Source organism: Labeo rohita, chromosome 12 (assembly GCF_022985175.1).
Source record: "Labeo rohita strain BAU-BD-2019 chromosome 12, IGBB_LRoh.1.0, whole genome shotgun sequence".
In the NCBI taxonomy this organism is placed as follows: domain Eukaryota; kingdom Metazoa; phylum Chordata; class Actinopteri; order Cypriniformes; family Cyprinidae; genus Labeo; species Labeo rohita.
In genome coordinates, this window is record NC_066880.1 from 30,189,565 (window position 1) to 30,216,182 (window position 26,618).

Genomic DNA, 26,618 nt, shown 5'->3' on the forward strand with positions numbered 1-26,618 from the left:
TACAAAAAAAAGGCAAATGCATAATAGTACCTTATTATACATATATATAATAAGGTACTATTATGCATTATTTAGGGGTAAATAAAGCACTCATTTGTGACCCTGGACCACAAAACCAGTAGTAAGGGTCATTTTTTTGAAATTCAGATGTTTTCACGAGCTGAATAAATAAGCTTATGATACACTATTTGAAAATGTGGAATCTGAAGGTGCAAAAAAAAAAAAAAAAAATTGAGAAAATCGCCTTTAAAGGTGTCCAAATGAAGTTCTTAGCAATGCATTTTATTAATCAAAAATTTAGTTTTGATATATGTACGGTAGGAAATTTACAAAACATCCCATGGAACATGCTCTTTACTTAATATCCTAATTTGGCATAAAAGAAAAATCGTACATTTTGACCCATACAGTGTATTTTTGGCTATAGCAACGAATATACCTGTGCTACTGATGACTGGTTTTGCGGTCCAGGGTCACATCTGTAAAGTTTACCACCCCACTGACCAGCTTATTTACCATTTTTCCTTAAAGTGTAACTTGCATTAATGTATCTAAAATGTAATTGTATTATTATACCTACTATCTTAACTCTAAGGAATGGCTTGGATCCCGCGACGATCCATTCCTCGGTATCATCACTGATTACACATCTGAGCGCTAAGAACGTCTTACCACCCACTATGTTTACAATGGCAGTGTCCCAGTGACTGTCTGTCAGCGTCAGTCGCTACTGTTTGATTACAGTGTGCCACATCTATCAGTCAACACATGCTGCATCACACATGTGTATATGTGTGTTTGGAGAGAGGAAGTATCAGGTGTGGGTTTGGTTAACGGAGGGCTTTTCCTCTGTCAGGTGCTGAAAGCTCGGCTGCGTTCGGCCTCTGTCTTAACAGATGTGAAGAGGCTTCTGTAAAAATTTCTCGCATATATTGGAGAACGTACAATGCAGACCAAGACAATTCCTGTGTTTTTCTGTATTTATCTGATTCATCAGGTTTTTATGGCTCATATAGTCTGATTTAGTGAGGAAAGAACATCTAAATTTTATTCAGAGACTTTAACTGACCTAAATTCTAATTATAATGCTTTAATGTAAATCTATGAGATCTGAGTACAGCAGATACTTACATAAAATTATATAAATATCAGTTGTCACTCTATATGTCCAATAATACACTACCAGTCAAACAGTACTGAACAGTAAGATTTTTATTTTATTTTTTTTAAATAAGGTTCTTCTGCTCACTAAGCCTGCATTTATTTGATCCACAGTACAGCAAAAACAGTAAAATTGTGAAATATTTTTACTATTTAAAATAACTGCGTTCTAATTTATTTCTGTGATCAAAGCTGAATTTTCAGCATCATTACTCCAGTCTTCAGTGTCACATGATCCTTCACAAATCATTCTAATATGCTGATTTGCTGCTCAACAAACATTTTTATTATTATTTTTATCAATATTTAAAACAGTTGAGTACATTTTTAAGGATTTTTCGATGAATAGAAAGATCCGAAGATCAGCGTTTATCTGAAATAAAAAGCTTTTGTAACATGATACACTATACTATAACATTATAGTCAGTATAATTTTATTTTTTATTTATTTATTTATCTATTTGGAAATATGTTTATTTAGCAAGGATCGTTTGATGATAAAGACGTATAATTTTACAAAAGATTTCTATTTCAGATAAATGCTGTTCTTCTGAATTTTCTATTCATTAAAGAAACCTGAAAAAATTCTACTCAGCTGTTTTTAACATAACAATAATAATAATAATAATAATAGTAATAGTAATAATAATGATGATGATGATAATTAATGTTTTTGAGCAGCAAATCAGCATATTAGAATGATTTCTGAAGATCATGTGACACTAAAAAAACTGGAGTAATGATGCTAAAAATTCAGCTTTGAAATCACGTGAATAAATTACATTTTAAAACATATTCAAATAGAAAACAGTTATTTTAAATAGTAAAAATATTTCATTTTTTCTGTACTTTTGATCAAATAAATACAGGGTTGGTGTGCAGAAGAGACTTCTTTAAAATAAAATAAAAATTCTGTTGAAAAACTTTTGACTGGTAGTGCATGTCTTAGTAAGCTGAGAATAAATGATCAAAGCATATCATGCAATGCAATGCAATGCAATGATAATCAACAAGTCTTAAAAGCATGATGATCATATTTGAGACTCTGTGCTTTCTTAAAAAAAATGTCTGGATAATCAAGTAAATAAAGCTGCTTCAGTCCAGTAAGTGTTCATCTGGAAATATTACTAACAATAGCAAAGTTATTTGTTTTTAGTTTTTAAAAAATTGTAAAAATGCGACAGCAAAAAGACATGTCAAGCACAGGCTGAAAGTAGTTGTTTTTAAGAATTACACTAAAAGGCCTTTTACTTCCTAAAAAAACCCTCTAAACTATCAATCACAGACAGAAGGCATAGAGTAGATTTTGTATGACAGATCTCTCAGCAATGTTTTGATTATGTTAATCATTTAGAAGCCGTACAATTGTGTGTATCCAATATGATAGCCTACAGTAGACTTTTTAGGGTTAAACTGAAATGATTTTTCACTTCTCACCCTAAATCAACCCTGATGTTTACTCGTAACAAACATCCATCATTTTTACGTCATAAAGCTGTCAAACACTGAAAAATATTATGCTTGAAGAGCCAAGCTCATTCTTCAGTCTTCGTCTGCCAGCAGTGAGGTTAACATGCTCACATTCACTTACATCTATCTTTGTTTTGTCCTCCTCGATAAACAACCCTCTCCCCATCTTTTAATTTCAGCCTACATGCTTAAAATATATCAGATTTAATACATTTCTTGCATAGTATCCATAGATTTACTGTGGTATGAAGTAAACAAATGGATCACTCCTCAATATGGTTAGATCTGGGTTTATGGGATATGTTCAGACAAACAGCAGACTACACAAATATACACACTTTTATAAAATTAATAAAATATAGTCCATATAAACAACCAGTCAGAAATTATGTTTTGCAATCCTTACAAAACTTGCTTGGGATGGACATCACTGAAATTAAAGATAATTACATCTCAGTAAGTAATTTAGATGTTGATTCAGCAATCATTTTGACTGATTCTGGGAATTCAGTCTGTAAAAGTACACTGTAAAAACAATTTGTTGAGTCAACTTAAAATAATTTGTTACCTGGCTGCCTCTAAAATTTTAATTTCAGTCAACTCAAAAAGTTTAGTCAACTTGAAATGTTAAGTTGTACTAAGTGACAACTTCTATATTTGAGTTGATTCAACTTAAACTTAAAAGCTGGGCTTGTTACCCAGCTGCACTGTAAAAAAAACAAAAAACAATTTGTTGAGTCAACTTAAAATAATTAGTTACCCTGCAGACAAATTTAAGTTCAGTCAACTTGAATAAGTTTAGTCAACTTGAAATGTTAAGTTGTACTATGTGAACCAAACAATTTGGTTTGTTAAACTTAAAAGCTGGGCTTGTTACCCAGCTGCCTTAAAATTTTTAAGTTGAATGAATCAAATATGTAAGTTGTCACTTAGTAAAACGCAACCTTTGAAGTTGACTTTGAACCTTTGAACTTTTTTGAGTTGATGGAACTTAAAATTTTAAGGCAGCCAGGTAAAAAGTTATTTTAAGTTGAATCAACGAATTGTTTTTTACAGTGTACCTTAAAGTTTTAACAAACCAAATTTTTAGTTTATTCAACTCAAATATTTAAGTTGTGTAGTACAACTTAACATTTCAAGTTGACTAAACTTATTTGAGCTGACTGAACTTAAAATTTTAAGGCAGCAAGGTAACAAATTATTTTAAGTTGACTCAACAAATTGTGTGTTTTTACTTTTTTTTTTTATAGTGTATCACAAAGTATGTGTTTTCTTGTCAATTTGTGGTAGCATCAGCAAAAATGTTTTCTTATGTTGTGAAACCATTAAAAAATGGTTTAGAAAACACTGGTATGACCACAATGATACTCAAAAATTTTTACTGGTTGACAAATCTGTTATTTTGGAGTACACTGCCCCACTAAACCAGTTTTCATTAGGGTTAAACAACAGATGGGAAGACTAGTCCTGGCTAGTCCTGGAAACTCAATTTACCCTGAGTATGTCAATGAAAGAGAAATAATACACTTTCTGACAAATATCCTCACATTTATCAAATTCTTAAAGTTCTTTGAGAGGAATACAGTATCATTAAATCATTTTATATATGCCGTTTTCCAGCCAATAAAACATCCAAGAAAAACACAAAAGCCTAAATATGTGGTTGTAATCTGTAAAACGATGACTGCATCTCTGGTTTGGTCTTAACACACATCTAATATGTTAGATATTCCAAACACGCATTTGGCAGGTAAATGCAATTCCTCCAGCTCATACTGTGATTTAGAGAAGAATTTCTACGGCCATTAGAAGAACATATCATCTTACTGTAAAAAGCTGATTCAATGCATTCATCGTTTTATGAGTCAGGAGACGTCTAAACATGAGACGTGTCTGCTTTGGCTTGTAATATCTGGACAAAATCAGTCCTAGACACATTTCATCAACCCTGCTACGTGAGTTTATCATTTTATATCATTTACTCTCGTCTGTCAAGAGTTGTTTGTCCTCAAAGAGTCAAGGGAGGAATAGTTCACCCCAAAATGAACACTTGCTGAAAATGTGCTCAACCTCAGGTCATCCAAGATTTAGATGAGTTTGTTTCTTCACCAGATTTGGAGAAATGCAGGATTGCATCACTTGCTTACCAGTGGATCCTCTGCAGTGAATGGGTGCCGTGAGAATGAAAGTCTGATAAACAGCTGATAAAAACATCACAATAATTCACAAGTAATCCACACCACTCCAGTCCATCAGTTAACATCTTGAGAAGGCAAAAGCAGCATGTTTGTAAAAAACAAATTTATCACTAAGATGTTTTTAACTTCAAATCTGGCAGTAGTCCATAATCCATAATAATGTTTCTTCCAGTGAAAAAGTGAAAATCTCCTGCTCTGCCTCATCAAAATCCAGCCATATATTTGTTTAGAGCTGTTTTGGCTTGTAAATGATGCTTGATCTGTGCAGATTTCTCTCCTGATTCAGACCAGACCACTTTTTCACAGAAGGAAGCGTTAAAACGTCTTAATAATGGATTTGTGTCTTATAAACATGCAGCTTTTGTCTTCTTAAGATGTTAACTGATGGACTGGAGTGGTGTGGATCACTTGTGGATTATTGTGATGTTTTTATCAGCTGTTTGGCACCCATTCACTACAGAGGATCCACTGGTGAGCAAGTGATTTTTATTTTTGGGTGAATTTCTATTCCTTTAAGCCTGTATATACTTTTTTCTGTACTTTAGATCAAATAAATACAGGTTTGGTGAGCAGAAAAGACTTTGTTAAAAAAAAATAAAATTAAAAAAATTAAATCTGTTAAAAAAAAAATTTGACTGGTAGTGCATGTCCTGGTAAGATTAGATTTAAATGATCAAAACATAAAATGCAATGCAATGATAATCAAAAAGTCTTAAAAGCATGATGATCATATTTGAGACTGTTTTTTATTAAAATAAATAAATAAATAATATCTGGATAAAAAAAAAAAAAAAAAAAAAAAAAAAGCTGCTTCAGTCTAGTAAGTGTTCATCTGGAACAATATAGCAAAATAACAATAGCAAAGTTATTTTTTTTAGTTAAAAAAAAATGTACAAATTGGATGGCAAAAAGACATGTTAAGCACAAGCTGAAAGTAGTTGTTTTTAAAAAATTACACTAAAAGGCCTTTTACTTTCTAAAAAAAACTCTAAACTATCAATCAGAGAAAGGTGGATTATTGTGATGTTTTTATCAGCTGTTTGGACTCTCATTCTGACGGCACCCATTCACTGCAGAGCATCCATTGGTGAGCAAGTGATGGAATGCTGATGAAGATTTGAGTACATTTTAAGCTCATTTTCACTTTTGGATGAATTCCTATTCCTTTAAACCTGTATATTTTTCAACATATAATGCAATGCAATGAAAATCAAAAAGTCTTAAAAGCATGATGATCATACAACTCTGTGACTCTGTGTTTTTTCTAAAAAAAAAATAAATAAATAAATAAAGATGTCTGGATAATCAAGTAAAGCAAAGCTGCTTCAGTCCAGTAAGTGTTCATCTGGAAATATTATTAACAATAGCAAAGTAATTTTGTTTAGTTTAAAAAAAAATAAATAAATAAAAAATAAAAATTGGACAAAAAAAGACATGTCAAGCACAAGCTGAAAGTAGTTGTTTTTAAAAAATTACACTAAAAGGCCTTTTACTTTCTAAAAAAAACCTCTAAACTATCAATCAGAGACAGGTGGATTATTGTGATGTTTTTATCAGCTGTTTGGACTCTCATTCTGACGGCACCCATTCACTGCAGAGCATCCATTGGTGAGCAAGTGATGGAATGCTGATGAAGATTTGAGTACATTTTAAGCTCATTTTCACTTTTGGATGAATTCCTATTCCTTTAAACCTGTATATTTTTCAAGAAAGCACCTCTAAACAAACGGACTAATTGCAAAGCACAACAGATTCTCAGAGGAGGAAATGAGAATTAAGTGTCAGAGATATGAGAAATGAAAGCGTGGCTTCTGTACACTGGCCATTCACCATCCTCATCTTTAACCCAAACAGCCCTAAACACTTCACCCCCAGGTCAACGAAAATTCAATCATTCTAAAAACATAAAACACCAGGCCTCCCGTAATCCCCCAGCAGTATGTTTCCACTTTAGCAATAATTGTATTTTCTCTTCAGATATCTAATAGAACGGCAGCAATGGCTTGGTGCTTGTTTAATTTCTTCCATCTGTTCTCTTTTGGACCCAAAGAGATGTTGAACAAAAGGGGGGAGGCCATTATTAGGAATACAGTTTACAGAAGTGCCAACAGAGCCTGTAGGTTTGGACCTGACCGGGCCAAGAATTTCACCTCATACTTTCAGACAGAAAAATCTTTCCTCGAATCCTCAAAGGCATGGAGCAGCTCATTCATCTTTATGAATATCTCCTAAAGACCGTTGTCAAAATGTTTATGTAATTCTGTATATAATTAGCGGATGGAATTTGAAACCCTGAACAATGTACTTAATGGGGAATAATAGCAGGGTGCTTTCGGTTTGTGGAATGAAGAAAAAACCCATGAAGTCGCTAAATGCAGGGATTCAAAAATACCTGTCCTTAATAACTACTGAATTGTGAAGCATATCAGATATATATGTATAAAGCATTGAGTATTAAGTAATGCATTTCTGCTAAAACGCCCAGACTACTCTACTTCTCTGCTGTAAAACATCAGTCAAGCAGCGAGCACTTGCAGATGTGATAAATTAAAGTTGTTTCCTTAGTCATCAGCACCATCTAGTGGAGAAAAATTGATTCTTTCTAGTGATTTAAGACCCCATAGCTACCCCATATCAACTGGCATCACCACTGCACAATTTGAATACATATAAATAACAATCCTAGAAAAAAAAAAAAAGATCACATAATCACATTTATCCCAAGCATAATATGAGTTAGTCCCTCAATGATTCTTGAGTACTGGGACAAACAGCCTACAAAATTAAAATAAAACTCAATGTAAAAGTATTATCACGCAGCACGTATGTGGCAACACAATCAGATACAAAACACTGCGTCTGATATTATAAATATGCAGCTTTCATTTAATAAATTAATTTATACCCTGAGATGAGTTTTAAAGTGCATTTTCAGCTTCATCTACTAAACTGTCAGCACAGTGCAAAAAAATAAATTAATTAAAATATATATATATATATATATATATATATATATATATATAGTACTTTAGTCTTTTTTTTCATTAAAATATCTAAACATTCTTAAATAAAAATACATTTACAGATTACAATGTAAACAAAATTACCTTATAAATAAAAGAGATAAATTACATTTTAAAAATTTAAATCAAGTGATTTTATACTTGAATACAATGCATTTTCTCTAAAATTAAGTTTACTGGCAAGTACATTTTCTTTTTTTTTTTTTAACATGAACTTCATTTTGGATTGAAAAAAAAAAAAAAAACCAGAAACCAAGACTTCATACCTTGAATAATGTTGCTTGTCAAGTCAATGTATCTTGATTTAAGAGTGTTTAGATAAATGTTTGGATGTAAAACAAGTCAAAAATACTGATCACAATCAGAAAATCATGAGATTATGTATAAATCTGCCAACCATTTTGTTTTCTGGTGTTGCTAAATAACATTACATAAAAATAAGGGGAAAATCCCAATAAAAGTCTTTATTTGTAAGTTATCAGAATCATTGCACAAATATAAGTACAAGTAATAAAGTATATAAAGAAAAACATACTCACCAAATGGATGAAGGCTGGTTTTGATTTTGCCTGTTTTGAGAAATATTTTCTTATTAGACAGTAGGAATATTAAGTGTGTATGTATTTAGTGTTTTTCTTAACTTTGACATATATTCTAATCTATGTAAAGGTAAACAGGTTTTGGGGTGATTTTGTCAAAAAAAAATAGTAACAATAATAAAAAAACTAAAACAAATGATAGACATTTGTAAGTAATTTTAATGACCATTTCTGACCACTATTGCAGTTGAAATGTTATTATTTGATATAAAAAAATAAATAAATAATTATAATAATAATAATGGCTTTATGTAAATGACACACAGATGTTGTATAGAAGACGTCTGCATGAAGGGCAAACATGCTGCGGGTAACAGTGAGTAAATCTTCATTTCCATTTGCGTCATAGTCATGTCACTGCGTTTACTTCTGTCACTATGAGAGGATCTGGCTGCGCAGAGATAACAGACAACAACCTGCTAAAACCAACACAGACTTACAGCAATTTCGAACATTTGTCTCTTCATTGCTGTCATTGTCTAATGACCTTTGAACCAGGTCCAACACACCTTCTCATTTCAGCAAAATAATTCCAGGACTAAGCTGTAAAATATTTAATAACACAATTGAATATCTACACTGGTGGACAGAAGTTTGGAATAATTACGTTTTTGAATGTTTTTGAAATAAGGCTGCATTTATTTGATCAAAAATACAGAAAAAACAATAATTTAATCATTTTCTTTTTCTGAATATGTTTTAAAATGTAATTTATTCCTGTGATGGTATTCCAGTAGTCATTAATATCAATTACTCAATTTAATTTCTGTAACAAATTACTGTTTTTACTATATTTTTGATCAGATATATGCAGACTTGGTGAGTATAAAGAGACTTGTTTATATATTCAAACTAAAATCATTAATTTGTATTTTTGTTTTATTTTGATTTTTATTTTTGCTTGAAATACAATAAAAATCAACTAAACAGAAAAAAACAGAATAAAAAACATTCAATATTTTTCATTTTCAATTAGTTTAACTTGATGTAAAATAACTAAATGTACTAAAAATGAACTCATTATATAAATATATATATATATATATATATATATATTTTTTTTAATGACAAAAACAAAATTGCTAAAATATACTGAAATTAAAATGAAATTGGAAAATCTAAAAATAAAACCTCAAAATCAAAATATTATTAAAACTGTAATATTACCTCAAAGTGAAGATGCATGAGCATAAATTAACTGCCTATAATACACCTAAAATTGCAAAAAGGGTGCTTCTTTTACTAACAAAAAAAAAAAAAAAAAACGACCAACTAACTAACTAAATAAATAAATAAATAAATAAATAAATGCACATTTGTTTAGGAAGGTTTAGGAAGGTTAGGTAGTGTCAGTGGAAAAGAAATTATATTCAAAGGTGGTCTTGATGATGTATGTGTGTGATTAATTAATATGAGGCAGACAGTTTATTTAACTTTAGTCACGGTGTTTGACTTGAAAGGCTGTCTGTTCACTCTTATCTGTGCAGGGTGAGCATACAAACCCTTGTGTAAACCTTGGTGTAAATTTATAGTTGGTTTGAATGCACTGTCACAGCAGTCCATCTCAACTGCATCTCAGCAGCAGGTGCAAGTTCGTACTAAAGGGAATATTCTACACTGATTCTACACCGGTCAAATTAAGATCTGCACGATCAGAAATGAAGTTACTTATTTATTTCTTTGGGATTTTTGCTTGGTCGCTGCTTGTGTCATCTGATGACTTTTCCACCTCAGCAGATGTGCAAAAGATTACAAATGCAATTAAGATGCGCAACTGGAATGAAATATTCCAGATGAAAGATCTATCACGCAATGTTCAGACGCACAGGAAGGCGCCTCGGTTCATGATGGAGTTGTACGATGCTGTTACGGACTCGAACGGAACGCTGAAAAACACGGAGGTGCTGGAAGGAAATATTGTCAGAAGTTTCGAAGGTGCGTAAATTGAAATGGTGCAATGGCTGATGATATTACAGTGCACGTTTAGATGTAATGCAGAGGGTTTTGTTTTCTGATGCAGGACAGTCCAGCGGCTCATATCACTTCTTCAATCTGACATCATTCAGACAGAACGAGCGCGTGATCAAAGCAGAATTCCGATGGTTTCGTCATAAACAGCCTTTCATTGGACGTCATCATTTTTACAAGGTAAGTTAGTTAAAAGTAGGTTTAAGTCATTTAAGTGTAACGTAAGTGTGAAAGTGTGTGCAGCAGATTATAAAGTGACTGATTGGGTAATAAATGAAAAAATAAACAAACAAATAGATATAATCATATTTCCCCAATTGATTGATTACATTAAGAAATGCAAACACTGAATTATATCTCAGATTTTCTGAAATGGTTTAAATGTGCAAAACTGTTTAAATATGCAAATAAGGCATTGTCTAATTAAATATGCACTGGTTTGCATACATTTCCAGCACAGAAATCTTTGCATTGGAAAACCAGGTTCAGTTCTTGTTTCATATTGGTTGTTTCACTTTTTACAGATTGAAATTTGTATCGCTTTTATAAATAAGAAAATACTCTCAACAAACAGAAAAAAATCACAATGTTTTAGGAATAAAATGTGTAAAATCAGGCTAATGATTTTCTCTAAAAACCATCAGAATACAGATAGGAATTGAAATCTACAGACACAAATGCATAAATTGCAATTAAATAAACACTTAAAAGTATACAGAATTTTGCATAGTCTGAAGAAGAAACAAAAAAAAACGTGACCCTGGACCACATAAATAAATTGATGTATAATTGATGTTCTTAGCAATGCGTATTACTAATCAAAAATTAAGTTTTGATATACTTACAGTAAAACAATTTACTAAAAAAAAAACTTAATGGAACATAATCTTTCCTTAATATCCTAGTGGTTTTTGGCATAAAAGAAAAATAAATCATTTTGACCCATACAATGTATTGTTGGCCATTGCTACAAATATACCTGTGAAGACTGGTTTTGTGGTCCAGGGTCACATATTACAAAAAGCCAAACAGCCCAAAATCTCTAAACTGAACAGTACCTGGAAAAAAAAACTTTCTTACTTTTAGTGTCTTAAAAGCAACTTCAGTAGAAAATGTTTGTCTCAAACAACCCATATATTGACAGACTTTTTAACCTTTTTTGTCATAAATATGTAATATGTAAATCTAAACAATAATTTATATTGACAATGTTTTGACATTTTTCTATCTGATGATTATCCTACAAAACTACTGGAGTGCTATGGTTACCTCCTCAAACTTCTTTTTGGCAAAAATACGCATCTTAAATAGCTTGAAATATAACATTTGTGGCTACTGAATAATTTGATACCCTTGCTGAAAGCATATATGTCAAAACAATGAGAAAATGAATTACCACTTTGCACAAATGTAATTAATATTACAGTATTTGTTATTTTAGGTTGACCTGTATGAAGTGCTGGACAGCAGACCTAAGCCTTGGCGAGGAAATTTGATAAGCTCAAGATTATTACCCGTCTACACCAAAGGATGGGAGGTTTTTAACATCACACAAATGGTAAGCAAAATCTCACTATTTAGAAGAAAATAACACGTAATCAGTTTGTTTGTGCCGCTGTCCCAATAACTCCTACATTATTGACAGGTGACTAAATGGATTCTTAACAGCGGTACAAATAATGGTATCCTGGTCGTGACTGCTTTACCTTCAGGTAACTGGTTTGAGTCCAGCATTCGGATGGAGAGGCAGTCAGACGAAACAAATGCATATTTGGTTATATATTCAGATGACGGACGAAAGCACTACCAGCACCCGCCTTTCTACACAGGTAATTAAGCCTTACTGAAATTCTCCAGGCATGAGTATAATATATGGGTGTTTTCTAGCCTATGGGCACTTTTGGCCTTGCGGCCTTTTAGAAAATAAACTCTCTTAAAACATGCTTTTCACACTTTTTTATATACATATGCATCATAGGTGAAGTCTGTAATTTATTTTTATTTAAAGAGCCAAAGATGTTTTCAGTGTTTCTTTACAATGACATATCCATTACATTTAAAATAGCATTGGAAATGTGTGGGAATGGAATATGTTATATTTTAAGACTGAAGGATTGGGTCTGCAACAAGGGTGAAACAATACAATAAAAGGCATTTTAGCAAGAGCAAAAATAAATGATGAAGGCCTGTTTAAACACACACACACATACACACAAACAAATCAGATTTTGTGTTCTAAAGTTTTGATGTCATTGTTGACTCTTTTAGGACAAGATATCACCACATCACCTATACTCCTCGAGCCTATAGCAAGTTTAGCGACGTCAACAACGCGTAACCGCAGGAGCGTGCGCACCTTAACTTCTACATGCCAGAGAACAAACCTCTACGTAGACTTCACTAAAATTGGCTGGTCAGGGTGGATAATATCTCCCAGAGGTTATAACGCATATAGCTGCATGGGCTCCTGTCCATTTCCGCTGGGTGAAAGTCTACGGGCTACGAATCACGCTACCGTGAGATCTATCATGAACGCGCTGAAACTATCGCAGGAGGCGGGGAAACCCTGCTGCGTACCTGATGTGCTTCACCCAATCAGTCTCCTGTACTTCGACGACGAGGAAAATGTTGTTTTGAAACAATATGACGACATGGTGGCCGGCAGTTGTGGCTGCCATTAAAAATACAGAATGACAAGATGTAAACTAATCTGCTGATGTGTAATCTAATTTATTTCAAAGCATCTTCAAATATAAATTTAGATATCATTAATATTAGTTGATATTTAAATATTTGTATGGGTGTTTGTATGTCTCAACCAAATTAAAGATGTTTCATGCAAGCAAATATGATCATGTCTTTTATAAGTATAGATCAGACCTACCACTATCATTACAGTGAGTTGGAAACATAATATTAAAGCTCCGCCCATAGAGTTCAGCTACCACAATTCTATAAAATATTACATATTTTACCATGCTATTTTGACATTTGTTTTAGGTTTAAAGTTTATGCTGCCACACTACCTATTTGGTTATGTTAAAAGAATAGTTCACCCAAAAATATAAATTCTGTCATTAATTACTCACTCTCATGTCCTTCCTATTTTAAGAATGTCCTTTCTATCTTTCTGGACCTTGAATGTGGAAGTTGCATTGCTGTCTATGCAGGGTCAGAAAGATCTCAGATTTCATCAAAAATATCTTCATTTGTATTCTGAAGATGAACAGAGGTCTTATGGGTTTAGAACAACATGAAGGTGAGTAATTAATGACAGAATTTATTATTTTTAGGTGAACTTTCCATTTAAAGGTAAGTCATCCTGTGAAAGACATGCATATCGTCTTGGCAAGCTTGAACTCACTGAGTAATCCCAAGTTTACAGCATCTAAAAATACTTCAGTTACTATACAAAAATATATATCAAGACAAATACCGCATAATGTTGCAACCCAACTTTAATGCACTTTTAGCAGGTCTTAAGACACTTGCAGTACTCCTATTCACCATTTGGTGGAGGCAGAATGGTGTTGTAATGGGCTAAGCAAGATGTAGTCTGGTGCATTTTTGCAGACAAAGATATCTAAAGCTAACTGAAATCACCAAAGTATTATGGTAAAACAATGAGCGAAAGTAAGGAAGAACTGATTTCCCAAGGTTCTCCAGGTTAGTGGCATCAAATCTTTGTAAGATACTTGAGTGTTTTGCTTGAGGCACTAAATGACAAGATATTAAACATATCCATGTACAGAACTGTATTTCCCACTTTGTTACCAGGTGCTGTACAGATAATCTCTGGCTGGCTTCCTGAGACTGAATGTGATTCTTCTTTAGATAAATGGTAGTGCAATCATCAAAATGAAATAATTAAACAATTGCTTATTGATGATGCTTTTATTGGAATGGTTCTTTTCTGAAGCAACAATCCAGTTAAATAAACTAATTCATTCCAAAATGCACCCAGAAAAGCGGTGCAATCAGCATTTGTCAAATACACCATTTGAAGCATATAAAACACCTATGTCGATCTCTTCATTTTTACAATACTTTTCTGCAGTGAAAAATACTGTGGATTAAGTATTTCCAAAACTCAAATACAAGATGTATCAAAATAATCTCTTTCTGACATTTATGAAAGCAAAACTACCTTCAGTTAGGCAAATTTCAACTTCCCCTTACGAACCGACAAGTGCTTTTTAACAGTAAGAGAACTAGGATATTGCCTTACTTCAATAAGAAATAAACATTTACAATTCACATCTTGTGCACTATAAACAAAGAACAGCATACGTACTAGAAACTTTTCCACGTCACATCAGACTGCAAGTCGGAAACAGTGAAACCGTCATCTACGAACAACACAAATCCCTGATTTCAGTCACATTCGATCTCTGAACCATCCACTGGTGTGGATGTTGTCATCTCACAATATCAATTTCCTCTTCAGGTGTATGTTCTTGTGGTATATACACCGGCTCAGTGTAAGGATCTTCATTATGCGTTTCATAAAAGTCCTCTTGCATCTGTTTCCTGCTAGGTTCAAAGTCTTCTAGGTCATCAGGAGGAATCATAGATCCTGCAGTCCTGACAACAGATTTCTGTGATGGTACAGGCACTGGAACAAAGCCATGATACAGCATAAGTGATGGTGTGTTTATAACCTCCAGTGGCGGAGCTTGTCGCACAGCAGCCTCAGGAGACTGTACCGGCAGTTGCACGTAACTTTTTGTTTCCGGGTCAAAGAAAGTTTTTGTTTTGACCTGTACGGGCATATCCACCAGAAAGTATTGTCCAGAATCTGGGTCCTGTAAAAGCTTCCTCTGGGTGATCGGGAAGGACTGCGTTACAAGATTAGTGGCTGGTGCGAAAGTATGTTCAATGCTGTTGTGACGCAAAGGTAATGCCTTTGGATTACAGTACTGAGATCCTTCGATTGAATTAACTTCAAGAGCAGTTTTCCCAGTGCCGCTTGATATGTTTTCATGTTTATCCCTTAAAAATCTATCCAGGCTTTGAGTTCTACGTTCCAGTTTCTTGGGCGAGTATTTCTCATTGCTCCGACCCAATCTATTGCTGTCATTACTTACATTGCCATTCTCCAAATGATCCTTGTGGTTTGATATGCGTTCTGGTTGTTTCTCACTGCGATGGCTCTTTGAGTCACAAGTTTGCCTATCTTTGCCTTTGGTTGCATGTGGCACTGTTTTACTAGGATCATTCTCTTCTACGTTTTGGCTCTTGTGGCCACTATGGCGTCTAGCATGCTTCTCACTTCGAGTTTTGTGCTCAAGCTTATCATCAAGATGATCGCTTTGTTTGCCGATTCTGTCACTGCTGAGGGACCCGTGTTCAGATCTGTCACGATCTTTGTCAGTGCTGTGATGCCTCCTCTCAGTCTTGTGACTGACACTTTTGTCACCACTCCTGCCTTTACGTTCAGATTTGCTTTTAGCTTCAGCCTTTTGTATCCTCCGTGTGGTGAGCTTCATGGCTCGGCGTAGAGCCTTTTCGGTTTTTGGAGGTACAACGGGCGGCTTGTTCTGACCCTGACTGTCGTTTCCACTACAGGCTGAAGCAGATCTCTCGCTGGCTGCCTTGGATCCCTCCGTATCCTCTGTTGGTGCAGTGCTAGAGATGTTCTCCTCCATCGTATCCCCTCCGCTTGTTTCATAGCCATCAATTCCCTCAGATAAAGTGCTCACAGCAGAGCGTCGCTCCTCCTCCTCAGAAACAGAGGCACTTCCAACTCCCTTCCAACAAGTTGTCGGAAGGGACAAGAACTGCATTGCTGGTTGGTTTGGTTGGGGGCTCTTAACTGATATAGCAGGCATCTCAACTTGAGGATGATCCTTGAAGAGGTCCAGATCTTCCGAATCTTTCTCAGATCTATTCAAGCCGTTTTCTTGTTGATCCTGATGGAGTGATATTTGTGGTAAATTTCTAGATGACTCAATCAAGCTGTGGACCCATCCTCTTTTGTCCACATCACTCGGTGGAGAAACTACCCTGTCAGAGACATCTGACTCACTTTCATGGTTGCTTAAAGAGCAGAAATCTATTGATGGTTTCTGGAAATTCTCCTTCACCTTTTCATCTACTTTTTCTTTCGCGCTGCAGACTTCTGCTTTTTTAACAACTCTTCTGACTGTACCCCCTGTTCAGATTCGTGTAATAGAGAGAGTTCACTTGAGTTCGAAGAGCGACTGCTGTGATGTGTTTGTTTGCCATTTAACAACGATGTGGAGTGAGATTGTCCAAGGATATCATATACTGTGATACTGTCCTTTCTGACTTTATCAGGTTTTAGAGACTCTGAGGATAGTGTTTCAGAGAGTTCCTCCTCATGTTCATCTACAGTTTTGACCCTTTCTGAGTTTGAAAGTCCAAGAAGTCCACTTAGGAAGTCTTTCATGTTGACTTTTGGACCTTTGGATTTGTTTTGCTTGTCTCCAAGCTCCTTCAGGCTTAGAGCACCTTCTTCCGTCTCATTTGTTTTCACCTTGTCTTCCCTTTTTTCATTTCTGTTGTTTGTGAGATCACCTAGAGTGTTTTGGAAGTCTTGGGTGACACTGCGTTTCCTCTGTGAACTAGAATGTTCCTCGCCTCTTTCTGATTCTTTTGAAGACTCTGAATCCATCTCCTTGAAGATGACGGAATAAGTGCCACTTTCAAGATCACTGACTGTGAGTTTTGGTGGAACAAATTTGTGTTTCATTTTGTCTTTTGGAGCCCTTTCATTGGGTCGCTCTTCAGAACATGTACCTTCAACAGGCGGACCTTTCTGCGCATCCTTGCGGTTCACTTTACTTTCCTTGTCGTATTTCTCTTTCAGAGCTGATACATTTCCTCTCACTGGGCCTCGATTCTTTGATTGGCTTGACTGAACTTTGCTAACTTCCTTACTTTCCATTATCTCAGTTTTGACTGTAGTGTCACCTTCTCTTTTCATTCCCAAATTACTTTCTGTCTTTTCCTCTACATTACTCTGAGAATTACTTCTCCCTCGTCTTGGGGGTATCTCAGGTTTACAGGAACGACCCTCTTTGTCAACACCCAACTCTTCCTCATACTGTCCCACACTGCAAACATCTCTACTTTCCAAATGATCACCCCTTTTTGTGCATTTCTTTGTATTTTTATTCAACAGTTCTTTCATTCGGCATATTTTATCACCCTTGCTGATATTATTTGTGTTACTTTCTTGATGATCTAGGCACAATCTGTCTCTCTCATTATATTTTATAGGTTCTACATGCTGGCTCTGCCCATTAGAAGCTTCCTGCTTACAGGGCCTGGCTAATTTTACCTCAGGCACATGACTTTCACCATGTTTGGCCATGTCATCTGACTTTGTTTGCACAGTCTGCCAATTAGTTTTAAAAGCAGATACAGTATTCTGATCTTTGCCATCTTTTGTCCCCCTTTCATTCAGCCTAAGCTTACTAGGTAGTTGGTCCTCTCCACTGGTGGGTAACTCAAGACCTTCTTGGGGTTTTTCACCACCAGCTCTTTTTCTATCAGTGAGTGAACCACCTGCATTTGAGACAGTTGTATTTTTCAACTTTCTTTGTTCTCGTTCAGCAATTACTTCTTCCAAAGCCATTGTGGCCAAGTCGTACTTATCTATGACAACATTCTCTCTCTTTAACAGTGTCTTATTTGTCCCCGGTTCCATTGATGCAAACAGTGCTCTCTTCGCAGAAGTGTTTCCTTTCATTGACAAATCTTTAGCTTTTTGCTCTCTTTGAGTTTCCAAACCATTCTTTGATGTAATACTGCTCTGTTCTTTAGCTGTGATAGCCTCTTCTTTAACATGAACATTTTCTTTCAATAGTGGTCCATCCACTTTTGTTTGAACTTGTGCTTTATTTTTATGGATTCCTGCATTATGCTCTTCTTGTATTATCTCCTTTGTTTTTGTATTTTTGGAATGCCTGGACCACTCATCGTTATCATTTTTATCCTTAATATCAACCAGCTGTTTTTCTGCATTAGAACTACCAGCATCATGACCATTATCATCATCTGTACTTACAAATCTCTGACTTTTAATGTAGTTGTTCTGTCGTGCAGAAAAGACATGCTTTGTTCCTGCCTCCTTTCTGTTGGGTTCTTGTTCTTTAACAGGGCTTTTCTGATTACTGACTGTTTCTTTAGTTTTCAGTCTGTCCTTACCTTGATTTGTACTATCACTAACGGCTTGTTCTTCTGGTTTTGTTAAACTTACACTTGGGCTTTTTCCAGATTTCTTTTCAAGAGTCCTTTCAATGTTTAAACCTTCAGCGGGCTTTTTGGCATTTAGCATTAACTCTAAGGGATCATTGTTTTGCAACAATTTGTTCGGATAATTATGCTTTGTGTCATGATCTTTGCCGGGTTTTTCTGTGACAACCTGAGAGCTGGTGTCAGTTTGAGCATTTGCTCTAATCTCCTCAGGACTAGCTTTTCGGTAAAGTTGTAATGATGGGTATGTTGCCTTAGTTGCAGGGTTCCTGTTTGATTTTAATTTTCCAGATTGAAGCAGACTCAGTGCCAAGAAGTCATCTGGCATTTCATCATTTGCAGGAGAGCCGGTTTGATTGTCTCCTGTTTCCAACAAAGGACTCATTGTAGAGATGATGGCTTTGTGACGACCAGGTGAAATTGTTTTAGCTCCTGAAGCCTCTGGTATTTCAAGCACATCTTTGGATGCTTCAGGCTGGGGAGACTCTTTAATTTGATTTGTTGCATCCAAACCTTTAAACTTAGGTGGACTGTACATGGACTTAACCCGTTTTCTATTGTCCTTGAGATTGAACAACAAGCTTGATGCTATGGATTTGTACCCCTCTCTCTTAATCTCAGGCGACGGATGCAGATCTCTCTCAGGGAGTGCTGGGACCTCCAGGCCAGTGGGCGAGAACACAGTTTGCAGTATCTCTGAAGTTCCCGTCCCATGTCTGGAGGGTATCACTGGTGTCAACAGTTGTGATATACTGAAAGGAGTTGAACTAGTGGAAGTCTGGTCCTCTATTGTCTTAACTTCTTTAAACGCCTGTGCGCTCCCTTCTCCAGCACTTGTCTTTTCGCAAGTCGGCAAGTTGATGGAATGCTCCATAGGAGCGGCACTTTTTGCTCTACTTCGGCTTTTTCGCCAGGGAACGCAAGCTTCCACTTTTTCTGAATTACATCTCTGTTCAGCGGCAAGCGGAGGAGCCTTTATTGGAATATTATGCTGGATGTGCTCGGACTCTTTCTCTGGTCTGGGGGGTACTTTAGGTGCTGCCTTCTGTTGTACAGAAGCAAGTTGTGGTTTAGGTGGATGAGTCTCAGTTTGTTTTGGACACTTTTCAACTTCTTTTTCAGCTGATGGAGGAACATTTAATGTATAGTGTCCATGTGCTGCAGTTAGTTCTTTGTAAAGAGGTGAATCATACCATTCAGGTGGCCTGTTGCTCAACATGATCTCCGAAATGTGCTCCTGCCCGATGGAGAATTTATTAAAATCCCTCCATGACAAAAACGGGCTGAATTCGCTGTGGAGGAAAAAGTTTATACAATTCAGTTTTCTCAGTTTGTTTTTGCTTTGTTTACTTTTAGAAGATTTTCCCGAAGGAATTGAAGCATCCTTGCTTGATTTTTTGCCAGACCCTTTTTCATCTGGTTTGAGATGGTTTTTGGTATGGGAACGATGTTCCGCTTTTAAACTCTGATAATCTGAAGAAAACTCAGAAAGCTCTCTTTGGATGCTGAGTAGAGCGGACTTGTCCCATGATTCCCCATTTGTCTTCTTTGTGCTCTCACCGTTCTTTTTGGTTGCAAACACTGCAAAAAGCGATGAGTCTTTGACAAACTTATTTGATTTACTCAACGGATCATTTGCTCCATTAAGGGGGTAAGAATTAAGTTTTTTGACAGCAGATAATGAGCTCTCCTGAGTCTTTTTTGAGACGTCCTCCACCGTCGGCTTGTGGCAGCTGACTGGAGAGGGGGAAAACTCTGAGTCATTGTAGATTGCTTCATCTCCAATGCACAAACTCTTGAAAGCTCGATCCGTCAGGCTCATGACCTCGCGGTCGATTTCATCCATAAAGCTATCAAGATAGCGGAGGTGCTGCATGCTTGTCCTGTGGCGCTTCTCTTGGTTGCTCATGATGAATGTGTATACCCAGTTCCTTCAGTGTAACGCAGAATTGACCTGGCTTGACTTTTCTTACATTGTCAACACCACATATTGGAGATTACATTGTGATATCCCTGAAAAAAAGACAGAAAAGAATCAGTTTTGCTCAAGGACTGTTAAAAAATTCATATTTTAAAATGAAAAAAGTTTATTGTTTTGACCTCAGAGGTGGTTGGTAATCCTGCCTGTGACTATGTACAGTAAAGAAAGATACACCATGCCAAACACCAACTATTTTTAGAAGAAGGCAGATGTCTCTCTGCCCTTTCACATACACAGGCCACCTGCATAACCCTTGGAAATCATTTGGAAGTTATGCAGATTACTTTTCAGTGTGGCGTGTTCAAGAGATCTGCTTTTTAAAAATGTCAACATTGTTGAACTGTCTCACCAAAGCTATACAACATTTTTGTCAGCATTATTTGCACTACAGAAAACACAAATTAGTCATCACTCAGTTGTCTCATCGCAGCTGTGTGGTTGATCCGGGAATAACTCATTAACCCATATTTATCCTCTGACCTAAATCCATTAACCCACTCATCGCAGCTTCTGTCTGTCATGGAATGGGAATGTGCCTTAAAAGTATAAGTTTTAGACTACAATATAGCAATATTAGACATACTTGAAAGTTCAAATGCTGTCCGAGGACAAATCTTGAGATATATCTGTGAGCGTTTAAAGGCATGCGCTAAGTGGCCAAGATGATTTGGACAGCACAACATTTTTCCACCACCCATAATTCCGTATCAACTTGCAGTCTGGGTAATTTCCCCACATCTGTTATTTTATTTATGTGAGATGAAGATCTACAGTACAGTGATAAAGCCCTGAGTAACTTCAAGGAAAGTTCTTCAAAATAACAGGCTTTTCATTGTAAAATTATGAAAATGTCCTTTTGTTTTTTTTTTTTTTTTTTTTATTAAAAGTAAAATGTCATGTACACTAAGAAAAGTTCAAACAAAGCTTCTGTCAAAAAAAGTAAACAAATGTGTTCAACTACATTAATTTGACAGTAACAGATTAAAAGCAAGTCTTACCTTTTTTTTAAGTTCTGTAGTTCATCCGTGGACAATTCCATTAGACAGAAAAAATATGTATTTAAAAAGGACACTTATGAATCCTTAAAAGTACATTTCACACAAGTCAGATTATTTTGTTACTCCATACAAGAGCACCACCAAAATGCTCTTGGTTAAACACAGACTGAAGCTCATGGTAGAAATCCATCTTCAAGTAACTGCTTGAAAAGACTGAAGGAGAAGGAACCGAACACACCCCACCGAAATAGTTGCCGGCAAGGCCAGAGCTGTAACACAGGAAGGAGTAAGCGGGCACAAATATCTGAGCGACTCTTTGGTGTCGAGTGTGCGACAGATGAAATGGAAATGGTCATCTGCTATTTTGGTACCGGTAGCTTGAGTACCATAGCCGCCTATACCTCTCTGATCCTACAGAGACTACAACAGTTCACATTAGCACGGCCGCCCTGGACACATGGGATGTTGTTGTGCGACGGCTGGGGTGAGTAGGAGTCATTTGTCTCACAAACAGGGGAGGCAAATATAGCACCTTGCATCACCCCACAGCAGTGTCACCAAACTCAAAGTGTAGAATGAGTGGCTAATGGAGTCTGATTACCAGCACAGACTGTCCACAGTTGTTAAGCAGATCCTGCTTATGTCTTTCTAGTACTTCTGCCTCCAATCGGTCAGACTGAAAGAGGAAAACACTCATGCTTAGGCTTTTTTAACTGACAAACTGGAAGTTCCTGGTTGGAGAAACGTGAGGTTTTTTAAAAAAGCATTTGTATCCTCTCTGATCTTAACACTTCATTATGTAATTGTATTTATTAGGTTATGCTCTTCACACCTACACAGCATGATAGAGAGCTATTAAGTGGCTGTATTTGAAGCAGCCTGTATTTCATTCAGTAATAGCCTGCCTTTCTTTCTGGCACACCTTTCATATCTCAGCTTATCTGTCACATGTCAAAGCAACACCTGTTTCTCCACTGTACTAGGCCAGAGCCTCAAAAATATTGATAGTGCTTTTCAAAGCAATAACTGCTGACTTTAAAAGCCCTTTTACACAAAGGACATTAACTATAATTATAAAGCTGTAATAATTATTATAATTACATAGGGAAGTTCACATCACAGATATAACATTAACAACACATAGGAATGATAATGTTGGAATCAATTTCGGGATGACTTTTTTCAGCTGTTGAATGATAAAAATATTAACAGCCAATCAGAATCCACTGAATATTTAAAGCAGCGGATGACATAATTGCAGCTTGTCCTTATAATAAACTGAACATTATTGTGCATTAGTGTGGATGCTATTATGTTTATCATTGTAGTTATAGTTAAAAAATGTCAAATATTAGTAAATATAAAGTAAAATCATGTAGTGATTAACATACAGAAGTTCAAACGAAATCATAAAGGGGTCATGAATTGAGAAACCAAAATTCCCTTTATCTTGTGACATATAAGAGGTCATTGTACTAAAAATATCCTACAAGTTTCAGAACTCAAAACTTTGTTGTTACTGTAAAAACAGCTTATATTGAAGGCAGTCTGTTAAAACGACAGCTTTCGGAATGTTCTACTCTATGATGGAATAGTGTGGATAAGCACCGCCTCCGCAGAAGAAGATTGACATTGCTGCCTGTTTAGCCCCACCCACCGATTGGCACATAGTGTTTACCAGAGAGGCGAACGTGTAGGTCTACGCAAAAACCAAATGATAAAGATGGCTCTGAAAACAACAGGACACTCTGCAGTGTCAGTTTGTGGAAAAAATAGACTTTGCATTGTCTTACTTCTGATCCCAGTGTTAGGAAAGAGTAGATGAACTTCAATGAAGTTCCAGTCCATGTCAGTAAGAACTTGGTCCTTGGTCTTTTTAAAGTTGATTCATTTACAATTGCCCATATTTTTGCCCTTATCTCAGGGAACTGAGGTTACATCAGTAACCGGAGCGACACAATTCGACACATTCAAAAAGTTTAAAACTAAAAGACGATGCTGTGCTGACTATATTGATTCTGACAGTGATGTTGTAAACAAAAGTGTAACTAAAGAGATGCAAAAGCCTCTGAGTACATCTGATGTTTTTCTTCAAAATGACCTATATATAGGTTTCTATGTAAGTACTGGTACTTCTGAATTGGTTGAGGCTGGCATTTAGCGCATTTGAAGTGAAAGTATTTGATGAACATATACTATGTGTGGAGTGTATTCACTCAGTATCATTATCTAATTTTTGACCAAGACGGCTTTTTTGCATTGGAGTTTTCATTACGTGGTCACTATTGCTTTGTCTCTTCTTACAGATCGTTTGATATGGGTTATGTGTTTTAAACCTAAATCACAGCGGTGTCCAACTATGAGGAATGAATGTTAGCCAATCATAGCAGTGGGCGTTTACTGTCGAGTCTACAATCCGCCACACCTACTAAAACTTCTAAATTATGTTGTTGTTGTTTTTTTACATAAAAAACTTGATAACATTATAGGCAAGTGTGCCGCATGAGTCCTGAAAAGTGAAGCCAAAGCGTCTCGATCGCCCCCAGGTGGCCGGCTGTAGTATAGGTCGTAAACCCTGTTCTCTCCATGTAATCTAATGGGACGTGAGACAAACAAAATAATCAAATTACACTTCAAATAAATTTTTACCAAAGGTGGTTTCCATCATTTGAGGTAGTTTTTATCATGCTGATGTATGTTCAAGTGTTCCTTTTTCTAAAAGGTTTGCCTTTAGGTAGTTATTTGATGCTATAAAAACCGGGTGTGGTGTCATGATTGTAATCTTGCGATTGGGTCTGCGACAGTTTGGGGCAGGACTTTGATACCACGGCTCCACCTCACGACACTACTGCACAGACTTGGACTCCAAACGAATCTTTACTGTGCAGACTCTGGCTCCATATGACATCATTTACAGCGGCCATACTGAGATGCTTTCGCTTTACTTTCCTATAATGGAAGGACGTGGAGACGCGTTGTCCATCTTTTTTTTATACAATCTATGATAAGTGGACCTCAGAGAACAGTACAAAAAAAAAAAAAAAACTTTACTGTGCAGATTTCTGTTGTTCCAAACCTAAAAGACTTCTGACATCATTTTTTTACATGATGAATAAAATGTCATTTTTATTTACTATATATCATACTACAGACTGATATTTAAATTAATATTCATGTATTAGTTACATAATGTATTTTGTTATTTACGTATTATTGATTGTTATTGTCATTTTTTTTTTTAAATATATGTATATAATATATATATATATATATATATATATATGTGTGTGTGTGTGTGTGTAGAGTAAATCTTAACTGATAGATCATTTATATTGTCACAAAATGTAACTAAAAATGTAATGCGACTATGAGGCATGAAAATAATATCATGAAACGTCATAATTTTCTTTCTTTTTTTTTTAAACTGTATATTGTGAAAAGTGCAATAGAAATACATTTGACTTGATTTATTTACGGAAATCTTAGCATTTGCCTTTACTGAGGTAGTGACGTCTGATTCATAAATGAATTCTTTGAGTTGAATCAATGTAGTTTAAATGCGACTTCAAACGATCCCAAATGCGGTTGTACATGATCCCAGCCAAGGAAGAAGGGTCTTATCCAGCGTAACAATTGGTTATATTCATAAAAAAAATACAATTTATATACTTTTTAATGTCAAACGCTCGTCTTGTCTTACTGTGCCTGGACTATTTTTGTTCCGGTTCATGACAGTTAGTGTTTGTCAGAAAAACCCATCTCATGTTCTCCCTCAACTTCAAAATCATCCTATATCACTGTTTTACCTTTTTTGTTAAGGGTGTTTGATCTTCTTTGCATGTTCACTTTGCAAAGTCTGGGTCGGTACTTCTGCAGCGATGTAGGATGATTTTGAAATGATTTTTGAAGTTGAGGGAGAAAATACGATTGGAGTTTTTCTACATACCCTAACTGTCTTGAGTCAGAATACAAAGAGTTCAGTGTTTGAGATCAGAAAGTATTTAAATTGTATTTTTTTTTTTTAATGAAAATAGCCGATGGTTTCGCTAGATAAGACCCTTCTTCCTCAGCTGGGATCGTTTACAACCACATTTGTGATCGTTTGAAGCCGCATTTAAACTGTATTTTGGAAGTTCAGAATCGGGGCACCATATCAGTCCATTATATGGAGAAAAATCATGAAATGTTTTCTTCAAAAAACACAATTTCTTTACGGCTGAAGAAAGAAAGACATAAACATCTTGGATGACAAGGGGGTGAGTACATTATTTGTAAATTATTGTTCTGGAAGTGGACTTCTCCTTTAATTTGGCAAAGGATGTTTTTCAAAAATGCTGTGTTCCACAGAAAAAAAGTCATAGATATTTGGAATAAATTGTGGCAGTATTATTTATTGGGTGAACTAGCTTTTTAGTTATTAGTAATGCAGTGGAAGATTTGTTGGGTGTTTTAATTTAATTTATATCTGTGTATGTCTAAACAAAAGTAAATATGTGTGCTGAGATGTAAGCTTTTTTTTCGTCTTTTTTGTGGAATTATTTTGTTTGTTTATTTTTGAAACCCTATTTTTAAAATAAGTAGGAGACAGATTCAACAAAATAAATAAATTAACAAAAGTTAGTGAAAATACACTCTGAAAACAAGTACAATAGAAAGAAAAGGTACTGTCACTAGGATACATACTATACCTAAAAGGAACAAAAGTGTGCCTTTTAAAAAGGTACTGCCCCAGTGCCAGTGCATGCACGCATTCAGTCACTTATGTTTTGTCCACAAACTGTACGTTATTCCTGTACATGATTCATGTGATTGTATGGGGAAAGTCCCTCCCTAATAATATTCGTAAGACTCTGTGTCAGCAGTCAGACCGCTGTTTGCAACTGGAGTGCGTTTCCCTTTTACCATCTGCTCATGAGAACCTCGAGGGGAGGAAGGTGACAAGCAGAGGGCAGACAAGCCTCTATCCTTAGCAACCCAGTCACACCGTTTCCAAAAGC

General features: G+C 35.6%; 2 protein-coding genes across 2 annotated transcripts; one reads left to right on the forward strand and one right to left on the reverse strand.

Moving 5' to 3' along the window:
• The first annotated feature begins 10,217 nt into the window (after positions 1-10,217).
• On the forward strand, positions 10,218-13,100 carry LOC127173897 (bone morphogenetic protein 2-B). Its single transcript, XM_051123963.1, has 5 exons — positions 10,218-10,390; positions 10,452-10,599; positions 11,861-11,977; positions 12,065-12,248; positions 12,688-13,100. The coding sequence occupies exons 1-5, from the start codon at positions 10,218-10,220 to the stop codon at positions 13,098-13,100; spliced, it is 1,035 nt and encodes a 344-aa protein (XP_050979920.1).
• Positions 13,101-13,938: 838 nt separating this feature from the next.
• On the reverse strand, positions 13,939-22,096 carry LOC127174462 (uncharacterized). The gene is given in 3 exon segments (XM_051124904.1): positions 13,939-16,517; positions 16,520-20,655; positions 21,622-22,096. Coding segments are annotated over 2 exon segments (5,712 nt in total). The 5' UTR covers positions 20,552-20,655; positions 21,622-22,096; the 3' UTR covers positions 13,939-14,837.
• Between the last annotated feature and the right edge of the window lie 4,522 nt (positions 22,097-26,618).